The following is a 26,133-nucleotide window of genomic DNA, read 5'->3' as shown; positions in this document are numbered from 1 at the left end:
GTTACTTGAATCTTTGCTTCCTGTTTCTTGATACCTGGTTGAGAAGATTATCACAGGAACTGCATCTTGTTAGCAAATACACTGTTTTGAAATGATTGACACTCACTGAAGAGTGGCAACTCCAAGCTTGCTCTCTCTTGATCTTGGACTATTTAAGTCTGGAGTGCAGGAGTGGGTTATGGGGAAAGACCATTGGAATTCTTATGTCTTCAGCATAATGGTTATAGCATAATGGTTAGGAGTGTAGGTGCTGGTTCAAATCTCTGCTTTCCACTTGCTAACCATATGAGCTTGGGCAATTTACCTGATTACCTGAACCTCAATACTCCTGCCTATAAAATGATGTTAATAATATTTCATCCCCATAGACTTGTTTTCAATGTTAAAATGAAGTCACTTACACCAAGCACTTAATACAATGCCTAGAGCATAGTAAAGTCTATTATTATTACTATTACTACTACTACTACTATTATTATTATTACTATCACGATGCCAGGTGCTATTTTTCCTATGCCTTATTCCATTATCTTCTGCCCTGTCCCCCCATTTCTGTCTTGTTTCTGTACCAGGGTAGGTTTGTCACAGAGCATTTTCTTTCCCTAGTGTCTGACTCTTAGTCATCAAGGTGACTGGTCCACGACCCGGCATTCATTGCTGCTCGTTGAAGCAACCCATTTTGAGAAGGGGAGTTGGATGTTGATGCCAAGTTGGGTCAAGGAGAGAGAATTTTCTCTCTTCTGCACTCAGAGAGCTAAGTGAAATATTCAGCCCTCAGAAGGAGAATCAGGCAAAGGGCAACATGCTTAATTTCATACCTTAGTGATTAAGAACAAGTCAGACAGGCTGGATTTGAACTCATTTCCGTCATGTACTGACAACGGGATCTTAGGTGCTTTTGTAACCCGTCTGAGGCTCAGTCAACATCTGAAAGAGACGAATAACATTATCAGGACCTAGCTATGTATAGCCTCGTTGTAATAAGTGAGTAAATCCTTTTAAAACGTTCAGCACGTTGTTTGGCATATAAACACTTAATAAAATTTAGCTTCTTTGACTACTACCGCTGCTAATATTATTAAGTAGCTGAGCAGATCCGAGGCCCATTTTTTTCTTAGATTGCACATAATCATTTGGACAACCAGCTCACATTGATCAACCGTTGCTTATATATAAACCCCCATGAACCCAAAGGTGCTTTAACTCTCTCCCAGTCAGAGCCTGTTCTGGGGGCAGAAGCAACACCGGCACTACCCCCATCATCTTTGCCTTTATTGTCACTACACTGGCCTGCCGTACTGAGCACTTTCTGTTTGCCAGGCACCAAATTTAGCCCTGCGTATGCACTATAGCATATAGTTCTCACACTCAGGTGGGAGACATTATCATCATCCCCAATTTTCAGATAAAGACGCCAAGGTGTTGGAAAGGTAAGAAACTTGACCCACAGCAAGAGATGGAGCCGGAGTATTCAAACCCTTCTCTCTGACCTCAAGAACCCTTAAATATTAGCATACTACTACATCCTGGTAAGAAAATCTGCTTCCAGCCACTCTGGTGAGAGTAGAAATGATTCTCAGTCCCCACATTCCTCTATTGCCCATGCCACCCTAGCCTCAGGACTAGGGGGGAAAGGAAGTGATCTCTTCAAAGAGCAGCCAAAGGGAACCTACTCCCTTCTGCCTTTTCGGAATCAACTAACCAATATTTTATTTCCTTCTTAAGAGTCCCCACATGTTCCTTTTGGTACTTAGCTTGGCCTTTTAGAATTCTGACATTCTGTGCATGACTCATCCACTGTATTTCACGTTAATTTATTGAGGTCAAGTATAGGGTCTTACTCATCCTGAAGTCCAGTTATCCCCTGTCACATCTAACTCTGTTCTTTTCTTCTTGTAGGACATCTGCAGGTATTTATTTGAATTTTGTTGAATTGTTCTCATCAATAGTACATTAAAAGTTATACAGAAAGTGCTTTCTTATAAGGAAAACCATCTAAATAGATTTCTAGCTCTTTACTTTTTATAGCACTATTGTAGAGATTATAGATCTCCAGGTAATATTTTTTAGATTGAGTTCTTCATATCATCTTATTTTTACATATAATGATAAATCTGAATTTTCTCTATCAAACCTCCGAGACTTCACTGGCTTGTAACTTAGCTTGTTGATTATGTGTTGCTGACTTTTCCATTTACAATGATATTTGATCCTGGTAAGGATGGGGCTGGGTGGGAAGGTACATCTTAGGGCCATAAATTGGTTTTGTAGAGAACTAACATAAAGATCTAAAGTCTCATCATATTTCTGCAGAACTCATGAATCATTTTATTATAATTCCATTCATTCAGGGAGTATAAAACCATTTTCAAATTGTTATTCCTAATTTGTTCATCTTCTCTTCCTTAGTCGTAGTGAGAAGAGAGCAGGCTGAATGGAAGAAAGTCATTATGACCACTGGGGCCACTAGGGTAGGCATCAGTCCCAGAGTTTTGTTTTCATCTCTCCGCTATTAATATTGGCTAATGTCTTGAGTGCTTACTTGGTGCAAATTACTTAGCCGACCATGGCAAATGGATTGTGTCATTTCATCCCCTGATAGTCATACAATTAATGTATGTATTATTATGATATCCCGTAATGCATACATGGAACAGAGCCTCAGAAGTAGTTATTTGCTCACGAAAATATGGTAGATGTGGAATTTGGACTCAGGTCTGATAGACTCCTAAATCACTCCTAGTGATTTTTACCACTAAATTAAAGTTGTATACCTCTGGAGAGTAGATAGTTTCTAAAATTTCCTCAGCTCTAACGTTTTATAATTAAATTTTTGTCTGATGGCAAGCTTAACAGTTAAGATGGGTAGGAAGGAATGCCAGCCTGTTGAATGGAATTTCCCTGAAATAAGCCTGTTTTATGACACCAGTTCACTCATTCATTCACTCAGCATGTATTGAATGTTTGCTCTGTGCAAAGGCATTTTAGGCATCACAGTGGAGTGAGCGCCCCTTCCATAGACTCTCCTGCAGCACTCAGAGAAGTCTTGGACTGGTTTGCCTGTTATGGAATGGGGCTTGGTGATAGAAGCCTGGTTTGTCCTCCACTGATAAAACTAAGACATACTCATATGAGTTTGTAGGCATCTTGAAGCCGTGGGATAGTAACACACATGAATCTTACCATTTTTGCCTGGGATTAATGATATAAAGGTTTTGGATTTGGGTATGGAAAATGGGTGCAATTATGGGTGTGTTGGTTCTACATATATATGGACATCACGTGTCATCAGCCTGCAGCTACCTGCCATTCCTCACTACTCCTTCTTTTCACAAACCAAACAAGTACCTTCTTATCTCTCCTGTGGATAAGCTCTTGACAGTGGCACTAGGGCCTCCCTCAATAAGTACATCATTGGCTAAACCAGTGGTTTCTCAGATATGCTCATTGAACAACCCTTAAGGTGGATTGACATTCCACTGCCTAGAATAGAATATGGTGTTCTTTAGAAATCGGGGGGAAAAAATAGGCCACCGGATGTACTTTCTTTAATTTAAATTGTATATATATATATATATATGAACAATTGTTATATATGTGTATGTATCCTTGTTCATATATATGAATGATTTAAAATTGAAGATATATATATATACACGCACACATATATATATGTATATTTAAATTTTGGCTTCTGTTAGCAAGTAGTAAATTAAATTATTAGCAGATCCATACTGCAGGGAAATAACCAATCAGATTTCATTCAATAGCTTGCTTTTTTGTAGATTTATGGTTGTGACTTTATATCTGCAGGTATGTTTGCTGAAGAAAATATTTCTACCACTTTACACAAAATTAAATTCATTTAATACCAATGCGGCATGTCTCAAATGTCTTAATACAGTTTTAATCTTTAATCGCATCAGAAGTATGAAATTAGAAACATACCCCAAAATCATTTGAAGATATAATTACTTTCATTTCCCTTATACTTTTGAGACTTTTGAAAAATAAGTATTTAGTTGTACTTATCTGTTTCTGTCTCTCTAAGGGATAGCAAACACTGAAACACAATTCTTTTTAAAAGTCAATATTAAAAATATATTGTCCAAGATGATCAAAACTAAGGAAGTGGCAAAGAAATTCAAAAATTTAAACTTTCAAAGGGTGCTTTTTTTGTGAATGTGTAGTACTTGTTCTTCTGAAGGAATTAATCTTTTTAAAAATTTAATTAACTTATTTTTTATTGAAGTATACTTGGTTTGCAGCGTTGTGTTAATTACTGCTGTACAGCAAAGTGACTCTGTTATACATATGTATATACATTCTTTTTCATATTCGTTTCCATTATGGTTTATCACAGGATATTGAATGTAGTTCCCTGTGCTATATAGTAGGACCTTGTTGTTTAGCCAATCTATATATACCAGTTTGCATCTGCTAATCCCAAACTCCCAGTTCATCCCTCTCCCACCTGCTTCCCCCTTGGCAGCCACCAGTCTATTCTCTATGTCTCTGATTCTGTTTCTGTTTCATAGATAGGTTCATTTGTGTCATATTTTAGATTCCACATATAAGTGGTATCATGGTATTTGTCTTTCTCTTTCTGACTTACTTTGCTTAGTATGATAATCTCTAGTTGCATCCATGTTGCTGCTGCGAATGGCATTATTTCATTCTTTTTTATGGCTGAGTAGTATTTCATTGTATATATGTACCACCTCGTCTTTATCCATTCATCTGTTGATGGACATTTAGGTTGTTTCCATGTCTTGGCTATTGTGAATATTGCTGCTGTGAAGATCAGGGTGAATGTGTCTTTTTGAATTATAGTTTGGTCTGGATATACGCCCAGGAGTGGGATTGCTGGATCATATGGTAGGTCTATTTTTAGTTTTCTGAGGAACCTCCACACTGTTTTCCACAGTGGCTGCACCAACTTACATTCCCACCAACAGTGTTGTAGGAGGGTTCCCTTTTCTCCACACCCTCTCCAGCATATGTTATTTGTAGACTTTTTAATGATGGCCATTCTGACTGGTGTGAGGTGGTACCTCATGGTAGTTTTGATTTGCATTTCTTTAATAATTGGCAGTGTTGAGCATCTTTTCATGTGCCTATTGGCCATCTGTATTTCTTCTTTGGAGAAATGTCTCTTTAAGTCTTCTGCCTATTTTTTTGATTGGGTTGTTTGCTTTTATTGTCATCAAGTTGTATGAGCTGTTTGTATATTTTGGAAATTAAGCCCTTGCTGGTCGCATCATTTGCAAATATTTTCTCCCATTCTGTAGGTTGTCTTTTCATTTTGTTTATGGTTTCTTTTGCTGTGCAAAAGCTTGTAAGTTTGATTCGGTCCCCTTTGTTTATTTTCATGTTTATTTCTATTGTCTTGAGAGACTGACCTAAGAAAACATTGGTATGATTTATGTCAGAGAATATTTTGCCTCTGTTCTCTTCTAGACGTTTTATGGTGTCATGTCTTATGTTTAAGTCTTTAAGACATTTTGAGTTTATTTTTGTGTATGGTGAAAGGATGTGTTCTAACTTCACTGGTTTATATAAGGCTGTCCAACTTTACCAACACCACTTGCGGAAGAGCCTGTCTCTTTCCCATTATATATTCTTGCCTCCTTTGTCAAAGATTAATTGTCAAAGATTAACTGAGGTGTGTGGGTTTATTTCTGGGCTCTGTATTCTGTTCCATTGATCCATATGTCTGTTTTTGTGCCAATACCATGCTGTTTTGATTACTGTGACTTTGGAGTACTGTCTGAGTCTGGGGTGGCTATGCCTCCAACGTTGTTCTTTTTCTTCAGGATTGCTTTGGCAATTCTGGGTCTTTTATGGTTCTGTATGAATTTTAGGATTATTTGTTCTAATTGCGTGAAAAATGTCATGGATAGTTTGATAGGGATCGCATTAAATCTGTAGATTGCTTTGGGTAGTATGAGCATTTTAACAATATTAATTCCTCCAACCCAAGAACATGAGATGTCTTTCCATTTCTTTGAATCATCTTCACTTTCCTTTATTAATGTCTTACAGTTCTCAGCGTATAAGTCTTTTGCCTTCTTGGTGAGGTTTATTCCTAAGTACTTTATTTTGGGGGTTGTGATTTTAAAAGGCATTGTTTTTTTACATTCCCTTTCCGATATTTCATTGTTGGTATAAAGAAATGCAACCAATATCTGTATGTTAATCTTGTATTCTGCTACCTTGCTGAATTCGTTTATCAGTTGTAGTAGTTTTCATGTAGAGTCTTTAGGGTTTTCTATATATAGTATCATATCATCTGCATCTAATGACAATTTTACCTCTTCCTGAAGGAATTAATCTTGAAGTTCTACTAAGACTTTTGGGATACCTGTTTTAATGAGCCACTACTTCCTGCCTGAGATTGCACTATGCACCAGAGATTCTAGAATTAGCATAATAAAACTAATAATGCAAACAACAGCAACAAATCTTCACAAACGTTCCTTGTAAGGAAGTAAAGTCCACTGGAAAAACAGACAAGTGAAACACACATTCAAAATGGCAGTGATTCGCAAACATTTATGTGCTGAAAAATCACGACAAGCATGATAACCAGGGCAATTACTAGACCCCTTCTCCAGCTGGTCAGGTGTAAGGTCCTGTAACTCTATTTTTGGTGAATGCCTCCAGGAGAGTCTGAGACAGATGTTCTCAGTTGTCGTCAACCTTTAGTGTGCATCAGATTTGCCTGAGAATATTGTTAAAACACAGATTGCTGGGCTCCAGTGCCAGAGTTCTAACCAGTTCCCAGGTGTGGCTGATATTGCTGGCCCAGGGACCACATTTTGAGAACCACCTTTCAAAACTCTGCAGTATGCGGTTGTGTGTGTTGTGAATGAGACGGGCCCAGAGAACCAAAGGAGGGCAAAGGGACTCTGGCCTAAATTAGTCAAAGGTAACAATAGCAGCTAGAATTGATTGACCCGAGAAAAAATTATAAGAACTTTACCTGCATTTGCTCATTTAATCCTTTCAGTAAGGTACATAGGTGCTACTTAGTGTTCCTCTTTTACAGGGGTGTCCAGAGAAGGTAACTACTTTGCCCATGTCCTAAACTGGTAAGTAACAGATTAAGAATTCAGGTCTAGGAAGTCTGATTCCAGAGCCCACACCTCTACCCTTTCTGCATGTAGAGAGGAGTAAAGGGTTGTCAGTGAAGCCTTCCTGGGGGCCCTGGCCTCTGAGTGTAGATAGAAGGATGAGTGGACATAAAGATCATTATTTGTGTGTGGTGGGGGTAGGGGAGGAAGTATGAGGGCTTCCAGAAGAGCCCACCCTCCCCATACATCTGCTATAAGCAAGTCTGATGATCAGGAGTCCGGAACATGAGTATGACTATGGGATACTGAGAAGGGTTCTAGAACCCTGAGGTTAGAGTTCTGGATCAGTTAGTAGGTAACAGAAAGTGAATGAGTGATTTACCTTACTTTCCACGGGTAGCAGGAAGTTTGGAGATAGTCCCTCTAGCGTTAGTCCAGCTGCTGAAGGGCATCACCAGGGGACTGGGTTGCTTCGCTCTTCCAGCTTCCACATCTCTAGCACGTCCACATAGCTTCAAAGTGACCCCAGAATCTCCAATAGTGTTCCAACAATTTGGGCAGGAAGAAAGAAAAGGAAAAAAAACAGAAATTAAGTAAGAAAAAAAAGGCAGTGTCTAACTCAGAGAGCAAATTTTTTACCACAGATGGTCAGCAGACTTGCACTTAGATCTCATCAGCTCGGATTTTAAACTGGCCACCTTAGCCTTAAGGATAATGGGGTCTCCTAAACCAGGGCTCTGATAGTAAGGAATAAGGAGAGAGTGGTACTGATTAGCAGTGCCTGCTGTCCCAAACAAATATTATCCCCAAACTATTTTTTTATCCTATATTTTACTTTAAAGAATGGAGGGGAAACATTATGTATCTGTAAATAGCCTTTTAGAAAGGGTACAATTATATAGTTATACAACCCCCTGGAGGGCTCCTTTCTTCTAAAATCTCTTTAAAAACTGTTCAAGGTTAAGGACATTTTTATCTTAATTTAGTAACTCGCAGTCGATTATCTTGGAATGACATCCTCTCTCTGCAGATGTTCTGTCAGGCTTTAGAAAATTCTAGAAGTGGACAGAGAAGTGTTATGGTACATGTATTTGCAACATGCACGTCTTTGAAATGAAATCCATTTAGGGACCAAAAGGCATTTCATGTCTTTGCTATACATTTTCACATATTTGCCTTTCCAGAATTCCTTTGAGCAAATCTGTTAGATGTAACCCATCCGTTTCTCCCATCTGAATTCTTTATTACTAAACAGTCTTCAGTATGCTCTCACTCCCCTCTGTCAAAGGCGTTTCTCTGGGTCCTCACCCTTCTCATCTCATATGTGAATGCGTATCTTAAACTGAAGCAACAGTCTGCTATGACTTCTCCATCACTTGAAGAACCCGTCTTTGTGGGAAAAAAAGTAGACTTACTAAACTTAGAAGGTAAAATGCGCGCAATGTTTCTGAGAATTAAAAACTAAGATAAAAACATAAGCAATGGAAAAAACTTCCAGTGGATCCTTTTCAAAGACTTTATTTTACAGAGAAGGCAACTGAGGTTTAAAGAAAAAATGCGTTAGTTAAACACTAAATAATAAACCTTAAACCTCAGTGGAGCAACACATGGACAGTTCATTTCTCACTCACTCAGGAGTGTAGTATGGGCTTTGGTGGTCTGAGGGTCAGTTTTCTGCTCAGTTATTCAGGGACCCACCACCTTCATCAAGTGGCTCTACGTTTGTCCTAAAAAGGAAAGGAGAGAGGAAGCTGCAAGCTACAATTATCAACTCGTTATCCTTCAGACATAAACTCTTCAGGTCACCTCTGGTCACGTTCTTTGGGATAGAACCATACCCAGATGCAAGCGGAGATGGAGAATGTTGTTCCTATCTTGGTCCTAGTGATGCCTCTACAGGCTGGAGGAGCTAATTAAAGTGTAGTCAACAGCTCGTTGTTTCTGCCACAATGAGTGATTAGCCTAAGACTGTGGATTAATTATGTGTGTGTGTCACATATACATATAATACACACAAACATATATATGTGTGTGTATATATACATTTTTTAGCATGAGTTGACACATGGGGCTTCTGCCGTATCAAAAGAGTACAAACTGCCTCTTGTTGCTTTTTCTTAATTGAAGTTGACTACTACTATCTATTTCCCTTCATTTTGCTACCTCCCCCCCGCCTTTCAGTATTATATGAAAATTCTGAAAGAAAGAATTTCAAAGTTTCCAGTGCTTTTAAAGGTAATAGAATACTCAGACCTTAACAATTTTCCTGTGTGAAACTTTTGCCAGACTAAAATAGTTAACTTATGAAAAGTAAATTTAGATTGATACAAAAGAGAAAATAAGCTGATTTTTTTTTTACACAAATGCCCTGAGTCAGGGTGGAAAATAAATGGAAAAGTGGAGGAATTTAGATCCTTTTGTTGTAAATTTAAATATTTTTAATTGTAAAAATAATACAGGCTCATTGCAGAAACTCCAAAATTGAAAGGATTTAAAGAAAAAAGGAAGAATAACTCAAAATCCCATTTCTGATAAATCATCTCTGTAACATTTTTGAGGGTACCTTTGGAAACGTTTTTGTGACGGGGTGCATATAAATACAATGCAAGTGTAAAATACCTTTAATTATTATATCAAACTACAAAACAGTTCTATAACATTTTTATTTAGTAATATAAGTATGATTACTCATCACCTAATAAAAATCTGCAGCATCATTTTTAATGGTTGAACAGCATTCTATTATTTACTTAACCAGTCCCTACTGTTCAACATTTAGATTATTCCTGTTTTGCTTTGCTAAGCAATGAGACAAGCATCCTTGTTCATGTCTTTGAGCATTTGTTTATTTCCTTAGAATGGACTTCTAGAACTTGAATGGCTGGTTGTCAGTTCTGGTACATACTGACATATTGTCTTCCAGAAAGGTTACCGTGCTTTTTATTTCTACCAAGAATTTAACATCCAGTGTGGTTTCTTACACACACTCATCAGTACCAGTATTATCAATATCAATACCGGTATTATCAAGTTTTTTAAAACTGTGTCATTCTAGTCAGTAAAATATGACACCTGAATTATTTTATTTGTATTTCTTTGATTAATAATAGCAAGGTTGAACATATTTTCATATCTTTATTGGCTGTTAATACTTTTTAGTTTGTGACTTTATGACATCCATTTTTCATCGATGTATAACAGCCTTTTATATATCAATGTGTTTATTTTGTTTGTTGTAAATGCAATTTTTTTCTCTTCATTTATTAATTTTTATTTTGTGTGTGTTGAACTTCTTTAATACTGTCAAGTCTATTCAAAAACCCTTTAATGAACACAACAAATGTGGAAAATCAGTCATTCTCCTGCATTTTGTAATCAATTTATTTCCTTTTGGGCAGTACAGAAATGTAAGTTCTTATTTCATCTTATGGTTGGAAAGAATCTATTCCCTCGGAAAGGGATTATAGTCTCCATGATGCAGTAATGGGAGATTTTATAGGGTAGGCAGGGTCTACAGAAGAAAAAACCCTAAATCACACTCCATTGGTGGTTGCCTTATTTATAAAAATGGCATTTGAGGTTGTGTGACTGCCATCAGGTAAGCAAAATTAATTTTTAGCATGAAGTACTCCTATCAGCAAGAACAGCCTAGGATAGGCTAGCAGTAAGAAGTGAGGGGTTATGGGATTGGGGCATAGCCTCTGTTTCCTCCAATGCAGCTGGAAATTTAAACTCTGGGGCTCCTGCTTGATCCAATCAGCCCAGGTAGTATGTGTTGCCAGGTAGGGTGAATAGACTCAGAAGTACAAGAGCTCATCCTTGGTCCCCTCTGGAAATGAGCAGAGAATACTGTGTCAAGCAGAGGTGATCAGTCCATGGTCTGGAGACTTGGATCTCCTCACATAGTCCTTAAAGTCAGGGTGAGACAAAATGCCAATACAAATTATATTGATGACAGTATCAATGAGGTGACATTGAGTCCTTTGACCCAACGTGTGTCTGCAGTGTGCCATCCATTAGTAAATGGGCAAAGCCATTTGACAGATCTATCTGATACAATGAATGAATCTGACACTCATATTTTGAAAAACTGAAACTGTATCCATTTGTCAAGAACAGTGGCTACTTGTTCTGCTTTATTCCCCCTGGTAGAACTAGGTAACATTGCAGGCAGTAAGACGTTCCGGCATTTCACCCTGGAGTAGCCCCAAAACTGAAGAAGCTGTCTTATCGGTAGTTAGCTCCTTGTCACCAAGAATGTTAAAGTAGATTTGTATGATTAGCAAATTAAAGAGACTGTAGTGCCTACCACTACTGTATTCACTAAGGCACCCAAGTTATTCTAAAGAAATCCTAATAATACATTAGGACCGTTTTGAATATTTTTATTTGATTAGCCGTAATCTTCTAGTTATAACATCCATCACCATTTTGACCACTGAAACTTGGCCTTCTTTTCTTACAGCCTAGCCCTGTGGTCTTGGGCTAATCACTAACCTGCTTAGATACAATTTTCTTCTCTATGAAATAGAAACAATATTATATACTTTGAAGGACTGCAGGAAGATGAGCTGTAATGTTTATCAAGTGCCTAGTAAGTAGCCTGGCCCATAACAAATACTTGGCTAATTGTAGATGTTAGTTTCATTTTTAGTTTTATTTCCAAACATTGCTCTTTACTTTTGGAACTCTAAAATTTGTTTTGAGAGTGGAGGACTTGTTGTTTGGATTCCTCCAACACTCTCTGTATATTCTGTACTTCTATCCCTACATCATTTATATTAATGGAATAAATGATCTTTGGTCTGGTGATTCCAAGGTGACGAGGAGCTAAGTGGAGGTTCAGTATACACCTGGAAGTATGGATTTTCATGCCCAGTGCAAATGTGGGAAAGGCATTATTCCCACATTATAAAGGGGGTAAAGACCTCCAACTTGAGGAGACTCTGGGTTGAGAGATGAGAGATTTACAGGTACTGTGTTTATCCTACAGGGTACCACAGGGGCTTTTATGTTCTGTAGCAAGAATTTGCACCTTATACCCTTGTAGTTAGATGTAAAGCATACCACATAACTAATATCTAGTAAGCATTAGAGTTAGAATAAATACCATTTATTTAACGTTTCCTTTGTGTTAAGCATTTTACAGTTACAACATATGGATGGATACTATATTGTAATGGTTAAGAGTGTAGTTTTTTGAGCTGGATAATCCTGGATTGGAGTCTCATCTTTATTACCTCTTTTTTTCTGTTTTATTGAGGTATAATTGACAAAATTGTAAGATAGTCAAAGAGTATATCATGATGATTTGATATACATATCTGTTGTAAAAGGATCCTTCCCATCACGTTAATTAATACATCTAACAGCTCATGACACCTTTTTCCTTTTTTTCTTTTTTTGGTGAGAACACTTAAGTTCTATTCTCTCAGAAAATGTTAGTTATACAATACAGTATTATTGACTGTAGTAACTATGTTATACAGTAGATCCTCAGACCTTATTCATCCTGCAGCTGAAAGTTTGTACCCTTTTACCAGTCTTCCCCCCTTCTCCCCACCCACACCCCAGCCCCTGGCAACCAGTTTTCTACTCTTGTTTCTATGAGTGTGGCTTTTTTTCTTTTTAGATTCCCTATATAAATGATATCATTCGTATTTATCCTGTCTGGCTTATTTCATCAGCATAATGCACTCCTGTTTCATCTATATTGTCACAAATGAAAGGATCTCCTTCATTTTTTTTAAGGCTGAATAATATTCCATTACCTCTTAAATGAGTGACTTTTGGTACATTGTTTACACTTTCTAAGCCTCAGGGTTTCTTTTCTTCTGTAAAAAAAAAAAAAAATTATATATATATATATATATATATATATACACACACTAACTGATATGTGGAATGTTTGTTGAATCAACAAATAATTAGTTGAGATCATAAATGTGACACTTAGCACTGTATTAACATTTATTAATACTCTCCCTGTTAATTTCTACAATAAATTGTATAATAAGTAACAATAATAATAGTACTACTGGTAGTTTTAGAAAATGCATAGGATGTGCCAGGCATCATATACTGTACTACCCTCCTTCATGTGTACCACAGGTTACATGTGGATATCATCTTCCACGTTGTTTCCTTTAAAGAAAATTGAAGCTCAGCAAGATTGAGTAGCTTGCTCCAGATGTGAACTCAGGTCTGAATCACTCCACATATAGGTTCTTAATGACTCCATTTCTTTAATTCCACATCTGCATTTGTTTGTTGTTGTTGTTTTTAACTTTCCAAGCATCTGATCTGAAATTCCTTTCTCTTTGGGGAATTTTCCACTTTGTGGGTCTTGGTGTGAAACAGAGCCTTCCTCTCGTTATACAAGCTGAACATGTCAGATACACTGTTTACTCACATGCTCAGTCTCCCTTACAGATGGAAAACAGTCGGGCGACCTCAGGTTGGCCAACTGCACCCCTCTCTTGGATTTTGAATTACAAATAAATGATGTAAAGAAGCAAGGCCAGCAGTGCTGGGTCAACCTCCTGTTTCCTGTTCCTGCTTGGTAGCAAGGCCAGCTAGGACTTATAACATCACTTTGGCCTGATCCTATAATTGCAATAGCATAGCCTTGGCTTTCGGTTGTTTAGTCTGCTTCTAGTTACTGAGACCTAACCATAAACTTCCAAAAGTTTCCTTTTCTGCTCAAATTAGCCGTATCTGGTTCCTGATGATTACAAATAAGACCTTTCCTGATGTACAATGGTGACCTACTTATCCAGGCAGATGTAACGTCGTCCTGGCAGGGACAGAGGGCAGGCAGGTTCCTTGAACAGCTGAACAAGAAGAAAAAGACCTAAGAAGCAAGAATTGAAGCCAGTTCTGCTTGTGTTATAATTCTACCCGCAGCTGCCTCTGTTTCACAGACCATATGCTAAGGACCATGTCCCTTCCCCTGTAACAGACGAGCAAAGTAAACCCAGGCCTTCCAACCCAGAGACCAGCTGAGCTGTACCGTGGACAATCTAGGATGTGAAAGACTTCACTCAATGTCTTTGTCACTTGACACATTGTTCCTCTCTTTGGGAAGTAGCTTCTTTGTGTGACAAGAATATGCTAAACCAACACTTAAGTGGACAGAGGTGAAAGATGCCAAAATTAGCTACAGAAAAAAAGGCGTAAAGACTTGTATTTTCTGTTATTTGAAGGTGTTAAGACCCCACATAGAATATGAGTCCTTTAAAGGAAAGTTGTGAATGGACCAGGGAATGTTGAATTTCCATGTGGCAATATGTCCTTGATCAGTCATGATGATGATGATGGTAGCATCAGTAGCATTTATCAGTGTTTCCTGGGTGAGAGGCACTTTATCCTAATGACCTTTTATCCCCATGACGACCCTGTGAAGTAGGAAATACTGTTTCAGCATCTTCAGGGTTTCTCTTTTTCTTTTTTTTTCCATCAGGAATTTACCCTAGATCACAGTTGGGTAGTAGAACGACCAGAACTGGACACTAGCCTTTCCTGAATTCCCAGCGTGTGATCTTAGCAGTTGTATTGCCTGATGCAGAGCCATGTAAATGTTGCCAAAGCAATGAAACGTGTACCTGTTTCTAACAGATTCTAACTCAGAAGCTCTGGGGTTAAGTGCAGAGCAGTTGAGTGTGATTGTCTTTACAGACAGTAGATAACTTAAGAGAAGTTGTTTAAAAGTATATTTGCATATTGCACTACACTGTCATATCTGTGATTGGTTAGCTATTGAGTAACTAACACAAATCCCAATCCCATCTCTAATCTCATTCATCTCTTGTATGATATTTGACCTAATTGAGGCAGTTTTTTTTTTGTTCTTTCCCACGAACACACATCGAACATCCAAAACATGCTTACCATTTATGAGCATATTCTCTTAGTTATTTAGGAGTTGAGTAAGAGTGAGAGAGAAGGGCTTCCCTGGTGGCGCAGTGGTTGAGTGTTCTGCCTGCCGATGCAGGGGACGCGGGTTTGTGCCCCGGTCCGGGAAGATCCCACATGCCGCAGAGCGGCTGGGCCCGCGAGCCATGGCCACTGAGCTTGCGCGTCTGGCGCCTGTGCTCCGCAACGGGAGAGGCCACAACAGTGAGAGGCCCGCGGACCGCAAAAAAAAAAAAAAAACAAAAAGAGTGAGAGAGAAAAAGACACATAAATATGAAATACGGTCATCATTTTTTTAATATCCTTTATGTTGTTAATCCCTCTTAGCATTTACTGCCATTCACTCATTTGTATTATTTGGGGTATAGCAGTTTATTCACACAGCATTTTTACATATGGCTTATCATTTGTATTCTATTTTAATAACGCTAATAATTATAGACTATTGACAAACTCATCAGACCCTACATATTCATTTCAAAATCATGAAAATAAGGTGGAAAATGAGGTGTAAAGTGGAAAATCTATGTGTATGTTTTCATTGGTGGAATGAGGAGCTACCTGAATACCACTCCTTTAGCTTTTCCTTCAAATGGTGCACTTTTTCCTCCATGCATAGGAGTCCCTTCCATTAGGTCAACAGTAGTCTTGAGGGCAAACCTCAGAAGTAGAAACAGGAGAACTTTTCAGTTATGGTAAAATCAAACATATTTTTCTTCAGTAGTGAAAAAAAAATTCTTCATGAGAAGTTCAACCACCGTGAGTTCCATGGTGAAAAACTTTCCACTTATAGATGCAACTTCCCCCAGAATTCTGAGAAATGTCGGTAGTAGAGAGGGGTGTTGCATACACCTGTTTCATTTCCCTCTGACTTTTCCTTCTCCTTTCTCTATTGACATTAAAATCTATAGTGAAAGCACATAGTAAGCAGTCTAGGACAATTGATATGACATTTGATCTAAATCTCCAAAGTCTATTTTAGATGGGGATGCTATGAGAGTCACAGGAGGGGAAAAAATCTAGAATTATTCTTATGTGATCAAATGTACTAAAATAACAAAAGCAAATCTTATTTCTAGCTAATAAAATCACATTCCTTATATGATGTCATATTATGGCAGAAAAGAAATATATGCGTCTATTTTCTTCTATATTAAAACTGCTAAGGAGTGGGGACCAATGAACTAAATCAATTGTTTTGGGTTCAAGTTGTAGTTTTTAGTAGCCATCCTTCTTAGCAAGTTTTCAGAAGCAAATGTAGTTCGTGTACTATCACCACTAAATGTGCAATTGTGTAGATTTGTGGAAAAAAGTATTATCAAATATATATACTTTAAAAAATGATTTGTGTAAATTTATCTATTCATATTATTATTCTCCCCAAGTAAATCAAAATCTACTATATACTGTGTTTTTCTTCTATAGCTTAAAAGGGGAATGTATGTTGAAACTTATTCAAATATTTATTAGGTGTCTACTAAGTGCCAGGCACTCTACTAGGCAGTAGAGATGTTGTATTAGAGGTGGAAAATATCCTTGACCTCCAGAACTGATACTCTTGTAAGAGAAATACTGGGTCAAACTAAGTCAACAGTTTCTTTGCTACAGAGCTTTTTACAAGTCTTGTGAATTATGAGTCTCTGATAAGGAGATGTAGTGGACAACAGATCCCAAATTTATTTGAAATCTTTTCCTTCATGGACTGTCTCATAGGATTAATGATCCACTGAACACACCTTGAGAGACACTAGTATTCTGCAGTGGTTAGTTAATTGTTTTCTATTAAACAACTATATACTGAATCCATGATATTATTATCTGGATTTTTTGGAGGATACAATGATGTACATGGCCACTGTGATGATAAGGGGGTCCAGTTTAGTTAAGAAGAGAAACCACAGGAGTTATAACTTAATGTAACAAAGAAATACACACACATATACATATATTTATATGTAAATTACTATTTATATAGTATACAATGTCTTCTGAAGAAGATAGAGTTGTTTGTAACTTGGGATCTCACAGGAGGTTTCACAGAGAAGGTAGACCCTGAGCTGGGCAGAATTTCAGTAAGTTAATGTGGTTCTGACCGTACGATAAAATCGGGTATTTGCACTGGTCAATCTGACCTTGATGGAACAGCATTCCATTTGCAGGGAATAGTGTGATCAAACATGCAGTGGTGGAGATTGCCAGCTTGTAATATTCCAGTACCTGGAAAGTGTTGGAACATCTGCTTTCTCCACGGTCTAGAAAAGTGAATCTCGAGTGAAATGCAAGTATAATGGAGGCCAGTGCTCTTTGCTTTGTACACTGCTTTGATTCTACAACACGCAACAATGTAGTGATCTGTTTCAGATTGTCATTATTCGAGAGGGTTCTTAGTAACAGGAGTGGAAAAGGAAGCCCTCTCTTCCTGTGTTTCTGCCCTATGCTCTTAAGCCAGAAAAGGTACCAACATCACTGACCTGACCTTGTCTCAGGTATCTATCAGGATCTACTAGAATCATTCTAGTGAAAGGTAACTAGACGTCCAAAGGACTTAAAAGATACACTATAACCTTTGTATACTTTATATACCTGGTGAAACAAAAATGTCACCTGAGTGGTCCCCTTCCCTAGAAATACGAGTATGTTTTTCCAGTGCATGGCAGAACTTTGCAGGTAAAACTGGGATAAAGGTGAAGAACAGTCTTAAAATTCTAGTCCTTGAACAGCACCTAAGACACAACAGGTTTTCAATAATCTTAGCAACAGTATTCACAAATAATGACCATCAGCGTAACTGCTCTTTTGTGCCAAAATACATTACCATATTACTTTTTTTTCCTTCAGCTTTACAACTTGGGTTCTATTATTGTTTCCATTTTACAGATTAGGAAAGTGAGGCTCAGAGATGCTAAGTCACTTGGGCAAGGTCACAGAGCTTGTAAGAGATAAACCTGCACCCTTACTGTTGGATCCTACAAAGCAGACCATAATTTAAGTCCTTCAAAATATACCTCAGAACATTTGAGTAAATTAATGAATAAATCCTCCTAGTCAGACTGACCAGATCATTATATTAGGTTCAGCTCTAAGTGGAGGAAAGTCATAATCATAGTTGGACAGTTAATACAGTAATTTACTTGCTTTGAATTTTCTAAATGATGTTTAGCTGGTAGTTTCATGATGATAACCATCGAATAAAAACAGGCATATTTTGGTGTTTGGAATAAGATCTCATATTGAGTAAAATACATATTGATTCCTAGACCTATATGATGTGAGTAACAGATGACATTGAGATGTCATCTAGAAGTACTCCTGTGCAGTTCGTCATGTCAACCCAGCTAATAATTTTAGAATGTTCAGAGTGAATAATATATGCAGCCATAAAGCATATTTCTAATCAATGCAAATAATATTTTTCCTGTGCTAAACCCAGAGTTAAGTTATAACACGCATCATAAGATTAATGGGCCATTTTTTCTTCATCACTTTGCTAAATGACTTAGTCTGGAAACCATTCAGAAGGTTGCGAATTGGAGCTGAGCAGTAGTAGTGAGACTGTGCCTCTGATGATGAAACTATTTCCACCCCGACCCCTACCGCTCCCTTCTTGGGAAAGAAGGCAACATTTCTCCTAGAAAAAGTCACAGGTTCATAAGCTGGCTTGTATAATACGTTTGGAGGAATAGTGTGTCTTTTAAGCAGAGCCTATCTCGGCATATAAAATAATTTTTACCTACCATTTAATGAAATTAACACTCACTTTGAGGCTAGGTCTTTTGCCATTTGACTCCTGGATCACGTCTGTGGATATATTTTTTTCTTGAGACGAAGTGTGAACCCAACATAGTATCCATCATTCAGTCTGTCTAGCTGATGTACATCATCTGAAGCACAAGCTCCCTGAGGCCAGGCACTTTATCTGCTCCATCAGTGTAGCCCTGATGCCTAGTGTCTAGCTTTTGGAGATTCTTAATAAACATTTGTACTGAATAAGGTATGTATATGGTGAGCAAAAGTTGGCTTCCCATTTTACAGTCAAGAGTATCCCACTCATGTTCTGTGAACACTGGATACCAGAATCTTACTATGTTATTTTTCTGTTCCCTTTGCAAGTTTCCTGAAAGGGCATTCCTGTCCTTAGAATGTCCATCTCCTCCCATCTTCCTGGAGAATAACTCTTCTTTCTTAAATACTTAGCCCCATTATTGACTCTTTAAGATTGAATTTATTACCTCCTTACAAACAGGAAAATGCAGTGCTTTTTTTTCGACATTTATCACCAGAAAATTATTCTAACACCTGAAATTCTGGACCTAAAATGCCTGGACTAGTGGTTCTCAAAGTCTGGTAACCCAGACCAGCACATCAGCTGCACGTAGGAATTTTTAGAAGTGAAAGTCTTGGGCCCTGCTCCAGACCTACAGACTTGGACACTCTGGGGGTGGGGCCCACTACCTGTTTCAGCAAGCTCTCTTGGTGATGCTGATGCATACTCAAGTTTGAGACCCACTGCTTAGACCTAGAACTTAAGGTTTAGGCTTTGGACAGATCTGAGTCCTAAACACTACTGAGACACTGGAGTGACCATGAGCAAGTTACTTCTGGGAACCTCTTAGCATCTGTGTGCCTTGCTTAGCTAATAGTGATTTAAATTAATTAGAATAATGCACACGGTGTACTCAAGAGAGTAACCAAAGCATGCTTTATGTTCCATAAATTCTAGCTGTTTACCATTATCACCAATCAGAGCTTACTGACACATCCTGAAGACATTCTTCTAATAAGTGTAATAATGTGGTTTGTAAAATTAACAGCTTAGAAGAGCATATTACGAAGTTCATCAGACAGGGTCTCAGCAGGAAATCAGGGGTACATCAATAAGGATAAATTGAGCCCAATGTAGAGAATCAAGAGATAGTGTAGTGCCCTGGGTTCAGTAAAAGTATGGCTACTTTATAGGAGATGAAAGAGAAAGGAGGGCTTGCTGGAGAGCGAGTCCTCCCCAAAGATGCTGTGACGCCCCACAGAGAAGCACTATATGTTAGCTGGGGGATGCAGCCAACTGCCAACAATTTGGCAAGAATTAATACCCTAACTTCACTCCCCTCCTTCGTTCCCTACAATCTTCTATTGGTACTCTTCATTGGTGAGCCAAACAGAAGCCAGAGCAAGGACACTTACTAAGATAGGCCATGCAAGCCATCCATATAGAGTTGGGTGGAGAAAGGATGTGGAAGGGCAAATAGGACATATTTCCCGCAGGTGGTGAGCGAGCTGTAAAATCACTCGCCCTTCTAACATCATTGCCATTGCAGGAGCACGGAGGAGCAAGTGGTTAGTTCTGACTTGGCAGATCCAGGAGACTGCAGGACAGAACTGGTATATGAGTTGGGCTTTAAAGGTAGATTTGAATTTTAATGGAGAGTATGGAGTAAGAAATGGTGAAGAACCAAGGGAAAGGGAGATTCATTGCAAATGGAGAAAAGAAGAGTGGCATAAAGACAAGAAAAGTCAAGACTTACGGAAGAGATAGCAAATACTCTGCGTGTGACTGGAGCAGAGAATGGGTAGACGAAGGCTGGAAGTTAAGATGAAGTCATCCTTGAATAACATTAAAGTTTCCTCCTTTAACCTCAGTTTCCACCTTCTACTCCCTTCACTAACATTGGAAAATTAAAAGTGAATTTGACTGGGTTGGTGGCAATGGTAGTATGAAGCAAAGAGAGGAGAATAAGAGTAAAAAATTTAGTAGTACCTTGGTGAAGCTGGGTAAATGATGGGTGGTGGTGTCACGTCAAAGCATGGGCAAGTGATTGTGACAAATATAGGCTTATTTCTTGACTATATGACTTCAGTTAAGGTACTTAAGCCCTCTAGGCTGCAGTCTCCCAACCTGTAAAATGGGGATAAAACCTCGCTTCCTCCAAGGTTTCTGTGAGGATCTAATGAGAAATGGAAGTAAGAGTTGAGTCCAGTAATCAGTTTTTAATACATATAAACTAATGTGAGGATAAGGGTAAGAATACTTGCTATCATTTATTGAATACTTATTATGTGTCCAATATTGTGCTAGTCTATTTACATATCTTTTCTCATTTAGCTTTCTTTTCTCTTATCTGCCTTTCTATAGGCAAGAGATAACTGATGGCTCAGTTATGAGGAAACGCAGTTGTGAGGAAAATGTCAGAGGGAAAATGTACCAGAAAGTTAATTCCTAATGGATCTGTCAGCCTTAAACAGAGCATGTCTGTGCTAAAATGTGTAAAATATCTGTGCTAAAACTACTCAATTGGACAAGTTTTGATAAAGTATTAACTTAATGAATAGGCATAAACAGCTTGGAGCTTTTTGGAGGGTATGTGGTAATATTAGTATTGGTGTGATGACTTTTCAAAGTTCTATGGTGTATAGAAGTCAAAAAGAAGACCCGGAAAGGGGGAAAACTCTCTCTGAAAGTTATTGGGGAAGTCTGGCTAGTAAGACTCCAAAAGGGAGAATCAGTAAGAGGCCAGGTTATTCATAGGCCTTCTAAGAATGTGTCCATGAGAAATATTTACAATGATTGGATGCCGGAATAAAGGAGAACACTGGCTCCATAAATGGTAACTTATTTTATACAAACAGGCTAATGATAAAAATAATGAAAATCTGATGGATTTTTGAGAGTTTCATTGACCAAACTGAGACAAAAGTACATAACAGCTAGATGCTCATAGTTTTAATCAGTTCACTTTGGAGTCAAGCAAAGATAGCACCTGAAATGGTAAGGGACGTTTATGCAAGGTCACAAAGATTTTTGGTTGTGCATTTGGGATATAAACCCATTTCTGTAAGAATTCTTTCAGAAGTCAAATGTTTGCTTGTCAAAAATAGCATGAACTTACTTCCAGGAAAAGTTCCTAAGAAAAAATAATTTGAGTAATGAAGAACACTGATGTAACAGTTAATTTAAGAACCCAGAAATAGAGGTAAAGAGTAAAGCAATTATGGGTTAAGAGTCTGCGTAGGCAGAAGGAGCGGAGCGGCTGCTGCTCAATGGCGGAAAAGCCGCCGGTGTTCTGACCTCTTCGTCCCCCTAGCAGTTGCGGGGGAGTTTCCTGCCGGCGCGGCTGGAGTCTCCTGTTTCTCAGAGTTCGGTGGCTGAAAGATGCTCCAGAGAGACGAGGCTGCGGCGGAGGAGGTGGCGGCGGCCGAATCGGCAACGGCGCTAGGGTGGAGAGAAGGCGGCAGCGGCGGCGGCGTGCGGGGCCCAACGGTGTAAACAGCCCCGGAGGCGGCGGAGGCGGTGGCCAAGACCCCGAGGGGGAAGCGGCGGCTGAGCCAGGGTCGCGCCTCCTTTGGAAACCTGGGCTGAGTGCAGCAGAGGGGTTCTGCGGCGGGCGCGAGCGGACGCCCTAGACCTCGCCTCCCTCCGCGCCCCAGGTAAGGCCACTGAGCGCCCCGCCGCAGGGGGAACGGCTCGCGGGCACCGCCGAGGCCCCGGACCGTTTTCGGGGTGCCGCCGAGCTGCGGCCGGGACCTCTCCCCGCTTAATCCTCGCCTCTTTCCCTCGGCCGCGGAGCCCAGAGGAGCGGGACGCCGGGCCTGGCTCCTGGCTAGGCCCCTTCCCCAGCCGCCGCCTCCGCGCTCGGCCGAGGCTGGGAGAGGCTCGGGGCAGGGAATTTTAGTTTGCTCCAAAGCTTGGAAGTAAACTGCTTGTCCCTGTTCTCTGCGAGCATCTCTTTCACCTGAAAGCACTGGGGCTACTCCAGGCCGTAACTCGTCCCTTCCTGGTGCATGCCTGTTTGAAAACACTACCTTTTCCCATTTGTTTCCTCATTAGCGTCTGCCTTCCTCTGCGCTCCATTTCACTTCTTCGTTAAATCTTCTTTCTCGCTCTTCTGTCTATGCGTCTCACCACCTCCTTCCTCCTTAGCGACTTTATTTAAATCGTTTCTCTTTTTCTTCTCAGGAGACTCCGGTCTTCTCTTCCCTGTCTTCCCCAGCAGTCCTTTTCGGATGTCATTCTTTTTAGTGAAGTTCTTAAATGAAACTGCTATCATCAGTATCCCAAATCTACCAGAGGCCCATTAAGAATAGACTCACCAGCTTTAAGGGGCAGATCAGTTTCTGATTTCACCGAGCCTAACATCCTTTTTAAAAAAATGGTATTATTAAATGTAGAGTGTGGAAATAGCCCTGAAGTTATTTTTAAAATGAAGGGCTCAATGAGTGTTGGAAATAGTTATTTCATTTTTTCAAGTTGCATGACCTCTAATGTCAGATTGAGCAGATCTAGAACATTTTTGCCCATCTTGTCTGGCAGAATGCTTCTTAAGCGTTTTGACAGCAGCTCACATTCATCACTATTCAAGTTGACTTAAAAACAGTTTGAAAACTTTAGAAAAAAGACATTATGAGAACAACTAGGAAGCTGTTTTGATGAAGTCACTGTTAAATACCTTTTAAAATAGGCTTCACATGTTTAATGTATCAAAATAAAGTTGGCGGGAGTCTTGTAAAAAGGATTATTTAGGAATTTGAGTAGTCTTAAGAGTTATGTAGCTATTTTGGGAAAAACATTCCTTTTCTGTTAACAAACGTTTACAACTCCTGTGATGTGAGAATTACCGAGGTTTACTGTGGGATTAACACAGGAACTCATTTTATTTGAGCTACCACATGGATGTAGAAGTGGTAAATTGCTCAGGTTAGCGTAAATCAGTATGTAGAAGGAAAAAAAAAAGAAGAGTCTGCATAAATTCCCCTGGAAGAGGGATATGGTCAGAGATGGCAATTTGAAAACAGTGAATCACCAAAAGTAAAAGTAAATTACAAGCTGTTTTGGGGGTCTTCAAGAGAGATTTTATAGATTGAACAACAACAGCAGCAAGGATAAAATATAACGCTGTCATGTAGACTGCAGCCTGAAAAGAAAGCATCGCAGAGAAGCCACATCATCCTGAATTTATATTTCCGTGCATTTGAACAGATTGGAGAGCAGTAAAGTTGCTTTAAGAGCGAGTGATTTAAGTCAGCCAGCTTGTGAATAATACAAGATATTTTTGCATTTACATTAACTTACGTCCATAAATAACGAACTTTAACAATGAACAAAATCCATAATCCTGATAATGCTAAGAAAACTGGAAAGATACCTTTACCTTGAAAAGACAGGGTAAAGAAGACAGCATAGAAATTTAGGGAAAATTTTGGAAAAATTATATTAACATTTATTAGCTGCTACAGCTTTGAAATGTGATGATTTAAAGAAAGAAGTAGACTGTCGATTTCTAAAAGGTAATGTGTTGGCTGAAAGAGAAGAGAATCTTGTTGAGACCTAAAGTGTTCTTTTAAGGATATATTTCAATGTCATTTCAAAAAATAAACACATTTCCCATAACAAAACAGTGAGGTTAATGGAATAATGCAGGTGAAAGCTTTTTGGCCTGAAGGAGTTCCATCCTTTGGAACAAAGTTTTATTGTTGAACACACCATGACCCAGGCCTGTGAGTGCCAGCACAGTGGCTGTTTTTACAAGATCTGGTACAATATTCACAGTAGTTCTGGCCTTAGCGCTAGGCAAGGATCATTCTTTTTGTATCTTCCTGATTGCTTCCTCTACAGAAATGGGATAATCCCTCCTCTTCTAAACTGGAAAGTAGTTTCTTCCCTCAATAAAACTAGTTTCTTCTCCAGGTTGAGCTTTTCCAACTCTTAGAGGTCTAAAATGAATGATATGAAACATACTATATTTGCATCTATTTTTATTTAAGAGTTATCTAAGGAGATTTATCTAATTAAATAGGAATTTCCTAACAGATGCCAAAATAAACAATCAACAAGTCTTCTTTAGAGATCATATATATTATATAACAAGATCCACCTAAGAGTTAAAATATAAGTAGGTATACAATTTAACTATTTGAAGATAATTTTTCTTCTTACCACTGAAGCAATAAGCAGGTGGTAGTACAGTTTGGGGAAAACAATATTTCTGGCTTTTGTTTTATTTTAATTTGTGATATTCATGAGATCTTTTGTGAATCTTTTGGGTATATAGTAAAATTAATGGGTTTTTAACTTTGTATTGACTCGTATTTTTGTAGGTTTAAAATTTTTCTTCTGGCTTTAACTTATACTATCTCCTTTTACTTTTTCATTTAAAAATAATGTATTTTTCTCAGGATTGCAATCTCAGTGCAGTCCTCTACTTTTCTATTTGTTGGACGTTCTCTTAGACGTCTACATTTTTGTCTAGTTAGTACATTTCTAGTTTTTTATACAATTGATAAGAACTCTTTAATCTTATGAATTCTTTATATTTTCTCTTTGGAGACAAGACTTATAGGGATTTCCTTGGGCTTAAACTAGAAAGAAAAACGAATTTGCATATGAAATGTTGAAGGCTTTGTTACAAAGTGGGTTAACATTATATGTGTGTTTGAAATAAACTACTTCAACCAGAGCACCTAGCTGTTAACCTCCAGATTAATATCTATCATAAAATATGTGCATGCTTCCAACACATGGCATTGCCTCCTATTACTGCATGTCCAGGAGAAATTGTTTTGTCTTGTAGCAAAAGGCATTAGCTCTTTGCACATTTTTTTTTTTTTTAATGACAGCTATCCAAAAATCAAGCTGAACCCTTGTGTATGAGGACAGAAAAGGACAATTTTTGGACAGGTCTAATATCCAGTTGTACCTTTCAGTCACTTAGAGAGAAGGCTTAGACCCCTGAAGCCCAAAGTCACAGGTTTTTTAGGATTATGGTGGTATATACCTCCAGTTTATAGAAAAAAAATGCGTTGTAGAAAGTCCAAGTTAAATTAGGACTAAAATCCAAGTTAAATCTAGAACTAAAGTTTTACTGCCCCAAATACTTGTAAACTCTAGGTTACTGCTCTGTTGTCCATTTCATCAGTTGCAAAACATTCAAGTTAGTCTTTCAATGCTAACAAGAACATAAAAATGCATTATATCTAAAAGCAGAACGTGATTGCCAAGCCAGATCTGCGCATTACCTGAGAGTTTGGGGGGCCACCCAAGCGGCATCTACTTGTTTGCTACTGACCTTCAGTTAGACTTGCTCAAGAAGTGTTACAATGTAATAACATACACCCTTATGTACTCTTGAGTTTATTGAAAACACACAGCAAATGT

At 38.5% G+C, this 26,133-nt stretch overlaps 1 protein-coding gene across 1 annotated transcript in view; it reads left to right on the top strand.

The window, feature by feature from the left end:
- LOC309829603 (uncharacterized protein) overlaps positions 1–26,133 on the top strand; it is a 71,290-nt gene that overhangs the window by 2,106 nt on the left and 43,051 nt on the right. The window contains exon 3 of the mRNA XM_082665613.1: positions 22,070–22,409. Coding sequence (XP_082521739.1) covers positions 22,070–22,385 — 316 coding nt within the window. The 3' untranslated portion in view covers positions 22,386–22,409. The remainder of the gene's footprint in view (positions 1–22,069; positions 22,410–26,133) is intronic.

Source organism: Grampus griseus (genome assembly GCF_964374135.1).
Source record: "Grampus griseus genome assembly, chromosome: 11".
Lineage (NCBI taxonomy): Eukaryota > Metazoa > Chordata > Mammalia > Artiodactyla > Delphinidae > Grampus > Grampus griseus.
The sequence above is the reverse complement of the archived record's forward strand: the minus strand, read 5'-3'. Positions and strand labels throughout refer to the sequence as shown.